The sequence below is a fragment of the Lupinus angustifolius genome, chromosome LG06 (genome assembly GCF_001865875.1).
Source record: "Lupinus angustifolius cultivar Tanjil chromosome LG06, LupAngTanjil_v1.0, whole genome shotgun sequence".
NCBI lineage: Eukaryota > Viridiplantae > Streptophyta > Magnoliopsida > Fabales > Fabaceae > Lupinus > Lupinus angustifolius.
In genome coordinates, this window is record NC_032014.1 from 23,090,298 (window position 1) to 23,098,774 (window position 8,477).

An 8,477-nucleotide genomic window follows, 5' to 3' on the forward strand; every position below is an offset into this window, starting at 1 on the left:
ATTGAATTGTTTTTATGTCTATGTAAATTGAATTATTTGGAATTATTGCGTTTCTAAATTATTTTTTATTATTTCAATAATTAATTTTTTTCTTTTGCTCGTAATGAAATTGATATCATAGCTTTTAAACTCAAAAAAAAATTCTTTTTGCTAATAATAAAATTGATATCATAGCTTTTAAACTCAGGGAAATTACTTGGATTTTCCCTTAGTTTTAATAAAATTACATGTATTATCCTTCACTTTTTACAATTACACATACATCTATTTAATGTAATATTGTTAACTAAAAATTAGAATGGAGGAGTAAAATACTAAATACCCTCTAATTCAAAAAACACAACTTTTGTTTTCTTTAAGGCACATTCTCTTTCTTTCTCAAATTGTATTCCTATTTTTTCACCTTTGTCTGGTTTAGGGTCACCGTTTCTGAATACACTTTTTTTAAACAATGCATTTTCCAAGTTGTCTATGTGGTTACCCTTCTTCTTTCTTTTTATAAAATATATTTCAATATACTGCTCACACCTTATTACTTGATAAAATGTTATCGCTGTTAAGATACTTGATGAAATATTTGTTTGGATTGTGCGATTTTTATTAAATGCTTGATAAAATGTTGTCGCAGCATAGCATTATCATTGTTGGCGCCTAACAACACTATTTTTTCATATGTTCATAATTACATAGTTCTTGGGTAAGCAAACAATTTTGAGTTGGTAATGTTTCTATTTTTTCTTCCCTTTAAGTTCTCTACAAAGTTAAATAGTGAGTCTATATAATTATTTCAAGCATTTTATCAAGCAGGTTGTGAATACTATATTGAAACATATTTTATATGAAGTTAAAAAATTGTATTTTTTCATAATATTTCATTAAATACATATGTTATGCACGTGATATTGTCTTTTAATAGTTTACTAATGGCAGAGGTAATGAGAATAACATGCCTATATAAATTACTAGTGGTTTGAAAAAAAAGGAAGGAGTAATTTGTGAAATTCATAAAAACTTAAAGGGATGTCTCTGTAATACTGAAGTTTTTAATTTAAAATTCTAATAATCATTATTAATGCAAAAAGTGTTATATTTTTATCATTAATGTTTAATGAGTGACAACTAGGGAAGATAGTGGTTCTCGACGAGTTCAGGTAATACATTACTTAGGATCATCCTATTTATATATTTTTGGTCATGGATGGTCCTGACTCGTGTGGGTAGTCGTTGGGATGCTACCTGTTGATCCTTAGATACCCAGCAGATTCGCAAGTACTTAAAAATCTAGAAAATATTAAAAATAATTGTGAATAATTTATGAAATTATGCTATTATTTCTTGTAATCATATATGTTATTTAGTCAAAAAATAAAATAAAAATTATAAAATATAATTTAAAAAAATTATCTATTATACATAACTCATTTTACTTAAACAAACGTAAAAAATAAAGTCACTATTTCAGCATTATGATGAAAAATTTATTCAAAAGTAATTGTTTAATGAACACAATTAGGAATTAAGTTTATGAATTAGCCTAATATTACTATTATGGATTAACAATATAACAACACCAGTGTGATTGACATGATATTATAGTTATCTTACCTATATGTAGAGATTTATAAAGGGATTATGCATTCGGATACACCAGGGTCAAAGTACCCCATTACACGAACCAAGATCTATACAACAATATGTTTCAAAATCTTTAAATTAAATCATTTGTGAATCTAAAAACACAGATCCAGATGTAACATGTTGAAGTATAATGGATAGATACCCATGGGTCACGTACCAATTGCCATATCTAGTGACAACACAGAGAATAAAGAAGGAAAATAAATAAATTTACTAATAATTTATCACCACTAAAAATAAAAATGGGAAATATAAATGTCATAAAATAAGACATCACGTAAAGATCTCATCTTCATCTTAACATTGAAAAGCATCTCTCACAATCTCTGACAATGATGTAGCTCAATCACCCATCTCCTTTACATGTCATCCAAAATGTGTACTCAATTCATTTCAATCATAGTGATGAATTAATAAATTAAGGTTTCGTATGGAAGAACATTAGAGCTGTGATTTTAACAAAATTAAAAATTAAAATAAAAAATAGAAATCGGAGAAAGTAAGAAGAAACGAATACACACACTAACTCATTACTTGTTCACTCCTACTTGCATGTTGAAACATAATATCCATTGCATTAATAAACAATTGTAAAAAGACTCACATTACACATTAGCAAACATATTCACATAAAAATTATAAGACTAAGGAGAAGGAAAGAAGATAAGGATGTGAAACTTTGATCATTTAGAGCAAATAAAGAAAACATGTAATTATATGTTATTTGCATATTGAAATGTCGAATTTAATGCATCAATAAATTACAAAAAAAAAAAAATTACATTGCACATTAGCAAACACACTCATAGAAGAAAGAAGATAAGGATGTGAAACTTTGATATTGTAGGGAAAATAATTTCAAATGTGTAAATACTCAAAAGTGATATGGATGCAATAGTGGGAAAATGACTGTTATAACTATTGGCTCTGATACCACTTGTTGGACCAGACTGCGACCAGGGAGTTCCATTGTTACATGAGTATGTGGGAAGAGTGAAGAGTCACAAGTGAGACACCACGTCTTGAACCAAAACTTAAGGCATTAGTTACATGAGTCTTTCCTTCTTATAAACTCTTTCACTCCTTCCCGCATATCCAATGTGGGACTTCACACTTGAATAAACTCAACAATTTATGTTGTGAAGACAATGGGGCAGGGAAAAAAAGATCACATGTCATAAAAAAATTTCTCCTTTTATGTCTTAAATCAATCAAATTTATCAAGTAATATAAAAAAATTATTATTTTTTTTATAAATTTTCTTTTTAATTAGGTGTCACTTTTTAATTGGATTGAAAATTAAATGAAACAGAAATAGAAATAGAAGGGGTAATCTTCATTCATGGCAAGGAGTATTTGCTAGTTCTCATACTCACAAATTCATATATATATATATATATATATATATATATATATATATATATTCAATTATAAAAAGATAAAATATAATTTAAATATGTTTAATCAAATAAATTATATACTTTATAATTAATCTATTTGTAATTTCATATTTTGAAATGAGTGAATAATCAATTAGTTGTGAATATTGTTGAATGATTATTGCTATATATGAATCACGAGATAATTATTCATCCATGCATCTTCCATTCGATTATGCAATTTATTTATCACAATTTTCATAGTTGAAAAACTCTTTCTATAATTGTATTACTAACTTCAAAAAATATAAATTAATGGTTAAATACTTTGTCTTCCACTTTCAACCAATTTATTTTAAAAATTATTGATTCCTTTTAAAGATGAAAATTCAACACTGTTATGTATATCAATGATATAGTCTCAAGTTGATTATCAAACATTAGCAAATTAGTTGAAAAAAATCACGTGGATACAACTTTGCAAATTCAATCAATTTTGTCATATCAAACTAGAAAAGAAATCATCTAGACTCAGACAAGACATACAAAGAAATAACTGAGTATTTGTCTCATAAAAACAAAAACGATAATAACATTCCTTAAGTTGCAGATCCATAATATTATAAAATCATGTCTTTTACAAAAATATAAATTTTGGGCTTGTTGAGTTATAAATAAGAGAAAAATATCTATGTATCATCAATGTAAAGATTATACATAGTCATTATATCATCTACCATTCATTTGGATTTTTTTTTTGAAGAATCGATGATGATTAAATATTGATCGTAATTATTATAGTGACATTGTACAAAACTCATACATTGTTGATATATACATTTTCTCTCAATAAATAATATATATATTTCAAATCAGTCTAGGATGTACATTTTCTCTTAATATTCCTTGATAGATAAATGTTAGAATATTAGTGTTGTGTGGTGTATGTGATTTAAGCTTTCAATCTCTTTATTATTTCACTCCATAATTTCTTCACCATTAAGACTTGACCATCTTATAACTCCCATAATAATTAATTAATATATATATATATATATATATAAATTATTATATAAATAATAATATGTATATAATAAGTTTCCTACTATATTTTAATCACTAAATTTTGTTATGAAGTAATAATAAAATATATTATATATAACTTCTAAGTAAGAAATTATATTACATAAAATGTTTATTTAAGAAATAAAATTATGAATATGTAAGAGTATTATAATGCATCTATCCACCCTGTGGATACCCTACAATGTAGATATTTTTTAATCCCAAAGTTTATTTATCTCTATATAATTTATTTGATTAATATTTTCCTTTTAAAATTATATAAAAGAGAATAAAATATGTTTTCGTATCAAAAGATAACTTATATCCTCATGTTAGTAAAAGTATGATATATGTACTATTTTATTTACTTTTAGAAATACTTTTGTAGAAAATGATCAAATATGACACATGTCATGATTTAGTAGTTATAAAAGATAAATTATCTCTTTATAACGGGAGATATTTTATTCTCTTGTATAAAATTGTATATATTTTGATTTTTATTTAACTTTTTCTTTTTTGTATCCCAACCATAATTTGATTTAATCGATATTTTCCTTCTAAATTTACATAATTTTCTATATGTTTTGATATTTTATATAATTTTCCTTATTTGATAATGTAATGTAACCAAATTTTTTGAATTTCGAAAATGTTTAAATTATTTTGCGTTGATACGTTACCAATCATTTCGTGAAACGAACTCTCTATTTATAATATATAAATTAATTGACATTAATTTGCTACAAAAATTCAATAATGATATTCTCTTATTTGTTTGTTAACATAATTTTTTATATTCTTTTTATAATTATTGATAAAAGACTATTACCTCAAAAATAATTGATAAATGATAAACAATTAAAATTTAATTCATTTAACAAAAAAATTGTGGGACTATTCCCTTAGAACAATTAATAAATTCACTCCACCCTGTTCTTAACTGTGGTTTAGTACCCATCACATACCTGGCTAGACAATGTCACAGTCAATGCAATATAGGTAAAAAGGTAAATTAATTAAAAAAATATTATTTTGTTATTATTAATATTATTATTTTTACTCTTTACTATTACATAAACATGACCGATGTGTTCATATAAAAGAATTAATCTAAATCTATCTTTACACGCATCTCATGTATTTATATTTATAGTCCCTCTTTCCACCACAACCTAGTATAACACAGAGGCATTGTTAACCAAGAGCAACAATGGTTAAAGAATCAAAGCCTCTGAGTTATGGTGCAGAGAATGGAGAGAAGGGTTCTTTTGATCCAAGTGCTCCACCACCCTTTAAGATAGCAGAAATTAGAGCTTCCATTCCTAAACATTGCTGGGTGAAGAATCCATGGAAGTCTCTGAGTTATGTTCTTAGAGATGTTATTGTAGTCACTGCATTGATTGGTGCAGCAATTTGGTTCAATAGTTGGTTCTTTTGGCCACTTTATTGGGTTGCTCAGGGTACAATGTTCTGGGCTCTTTTTGTTCTTGGACATGATTGGTAATTTTATTTATTCATTTAATTCTATGCTCACTCATTGTTATCTTATGTTTGCTTAATGCTTAGGTTTATTTTGTTTGGTTATATGATATTGTTCCATTTATGTATCTGACTCTAAATGTTTGATTGTTGTTATATGATATATTTTTATGCATTTTTGAACAGTGGCCATGGAAGCTTTTCAAACAGTTCCACGCTGAATAGCATTGTGGGCCATATCTTGCACTCATCAATTCTTGTACCATACCATGGATGGTTAGTTTTTAGCAGCTTTTCTTTTTCACTTTGTCCTTAAAGTTATTTTTTTTATCTACCAAGTGTTGAATCTGATTTAACATTATAATACCATTTTAAATGGATTTTTCAGGAGAATTAGCCATAAAACTCACCATCAACACCATGGACATGTTGAGAAGGATGAATCATGGGTTCCAGTATGTGTTTTGCCTTCAACATTTGTTCTTTAATTAATCAGTGCATAGATTTGGTTTCCCTAAAAAATCATAAAAGAAATCTAAAGGTGTAAACTTTATGAGGCTTTTCATGATTATGTTTGTTTACTTTATTTTAATTGTGTTTTTATCTCAGCTGCCAGAAAAGATTTACAAGAATCTAGACAACACGACTAAACTCTTGAGATTCACTCTGCCTTTCCCAATCTTTGCATATCCTTTTTACTTGGTGAGAGCTTAATTTTTATTCTCAATTTTAATTTGTTTTAAGGATTACATTATTATTTTAATTATCTATTGTCTCATATCATTTCTCATATATACTGCCTCATGCAAATGAAAACATGACATGTTTGTTTTTTACTTTATTATCATTAGCTCTAGACAACTTATAAGATCTTCAATGTACTCTGCTATAGGATCCCATTATTTTCTCTTATCTGAGTTAATTTTCAGTGGTACAGAAGCCCAGGAAAAGAGGGCTCTCATTTCAATCCATACAGCAACTTGTTCTCTCCCTCCGAGAGAAAAGATGTGATAACTTCAACCCTATGTTGGTCCATCATGTTTTCTGTGCTTCTCTATTTATCCATTACATTGGGTCCATTTTTAATGTTTAAGGTCTATGGAGTACCCTATCTGGTAATAATTACATTAAGACATTCTTTGTTTTATAAGTTAATTAGTTAAAAGTTCAATAGTTATTCACTTATTTTAAAATATCTATAGGTCTTCGTCATGTGGCTGGACTTTGTCACATATTTGCACCACCATGGTTACAAGCAGAAACTACCTTGGTACCGCGGCCAGGTAACATAACAAACTTGTTTATTCCATCATTTTTAGGGTGTTAGATCTATACTTTATTTTTTTTGGTATAACCAAAGCTATCGTGATTGTCTTCCTAACAAGTAATACTTATAAAAATCGAACTTTTGATCTTGGCCTTAGGCCGTTTTACTCTATTAGACTAACGTCTAGTTGACATTATATTTTAATTAATTTAAACACAAGTTGATGACCACCAAAGTACCTTTACCTACATTCACCGACTTTTTGGTTGAATTTGCTATGTGATAATTTAAAACAAAAGAAACCATGGTGAATATATACGATAGACTTCTATCATATATGATACTGTATATATTTATTTATCCACAAAAAAGAATATGAAAAGGGAATATACTTTTATTTAGGGTAAAGAAAAGAATAAAGAAGTATTATATAATTGCTCTTTATTACATTTCTCTGTCTCTTTTTTTCCCATAAGAGAGGTTCTTCTTTGATGTCTCTCATGTAAAAAAGGACATTATTCATATTTTGCTATTTACATTTGTCCCTCATTTTTTATCCTTTTTTATGCATACACTTTAAGGTATATTATAAAAGCAAAATGACTACACTAGATGATATTCCTATATATTCATGAAAGATTTCCTTATTATATTATTATTTACCTTTAAACACAAATTTGATTTTAATATTTATTTACTGACAATGTAAAAAAATTGTATAGTGTCAAAAAATATATTAACTTATTATAAAACATGTTATTTTCTATGTACTTTGACAGGAGTGGGACTATCTAAGGGGTGGTCTTACAACCGTGGACCGTGACTATGGTTGGGTTAACAGCATTCACCATGACATTGGCACCCATGTTATCCATCACCTTTTTCCTCAAATTCCTCATTACCATTTAATTGAAGCGGTAATTTCTATTATTTCTCACCCTACTTAAATGAGAAATATGTACATTTTTTCCTCTTTTTTCTATGACCCTAAAGTTGCTCTTATTTTATTTTAACACACAACAGACTGAAGCAGCAAAACCAGTGCTTGGAAAATATTATCGTGAGCCTGAAAAATCTGGTCCAATCCCTTTCCATCTAATCACGTACTTGCTACATAGTATAAAGCAAGATCACTTCGTGAGTGACACTGGAGACATTGTTTACTACCAAAATGATCCTAAGCTTCAGAAATATTCTTTCACAAAGTTTGAGTGATGATGTTTTGGGTCCACAAATTTATGCATGTGCTATGCTACTCTATGATTAATTTTCCTTATGTAACCTTTTTAGTTGGTCACATCTTTCGTATTAATTAGTATCCGTAGAAATATGGGTCCCTTGTAAAATTCAAGGAGGCAAAAATATATGGTTGGACTATACGGAATAATTTTATGTAGAAGTGGGTTAATTATTATTATTATTATTATATTGAATTGTTGGTTTCATCTTTAGCTATAATTCATCGCTTGCATTGAACACTCACATGTGGGTAATTTATAACCAAGATGGCTCTGTAACATTGTCGTATTTTTAATTGAATAAATACAAATAACGTGACGTGACTTTGTAACTAACACGGTACTGCATCAAGCGCTGCCACACAAATTACATTATAGTACGGTCATGCACTTGGTATTTCAATTCCA

At 27.6% G+C, this 8,477-nt stretch overlaps 1 protein-coding gene across 1 annotated transcript; it reads left to right on the forward strand.

Moving 5' to 3' along the window:
- Window positions 5,216–8,242, forward strand: LOC109350266 (omega-3 fatty acid desaturase, endoplasmic reticulum-like). Its single transcript, XM_019591465.1, has 8 exons — window positions 5,216–5,585; window positions 5,751–5,840; window positions 5,953–6,019; window positions 6,174–6,266; window positions 6,494–6,679; window positions 6,767–6,847; window positions 7,611–7,748; window positions 7,855–8,242. Exons 1-8 carry the CDS (start codon window positions 5,296–5,298, stop codon window positions 8,044–8,046), a joined length of 1,137 nt encoding a protein of 378 aa, XP_019447010.1. The 5' UTR covers window positions 5,216–5,295; the 3' UTR covers window positions 8,047–8,242.

What these genes read in the sequence shown, in the direction of transcription:
- LOC109350266 (XM_019591465.1), top strand. Translation starts at nt 5,296, where the DNA reads ATGGTTAAAGAATCAAAGCCTCTGAGTTATGGTGCAGAGAATGGAGAG. An exon ending in TCTATGGAGTACCCTATCTG is followed by an intron (nt 6,680 to 6,766) that starts GTAATAATTACA and finishes AAATATCTATAG; the next exon opens with GTCTTCGTCATGTGGCTGGA. An exon ending in ATTACCATTTAATTGAAGCG is followed by an intron (nt 7,749 to 7,854) that starts GTAATTTCTATT and finishes AACACACAACAG; the next exon opens with ACTGAAGCAGCAAAACCAGT.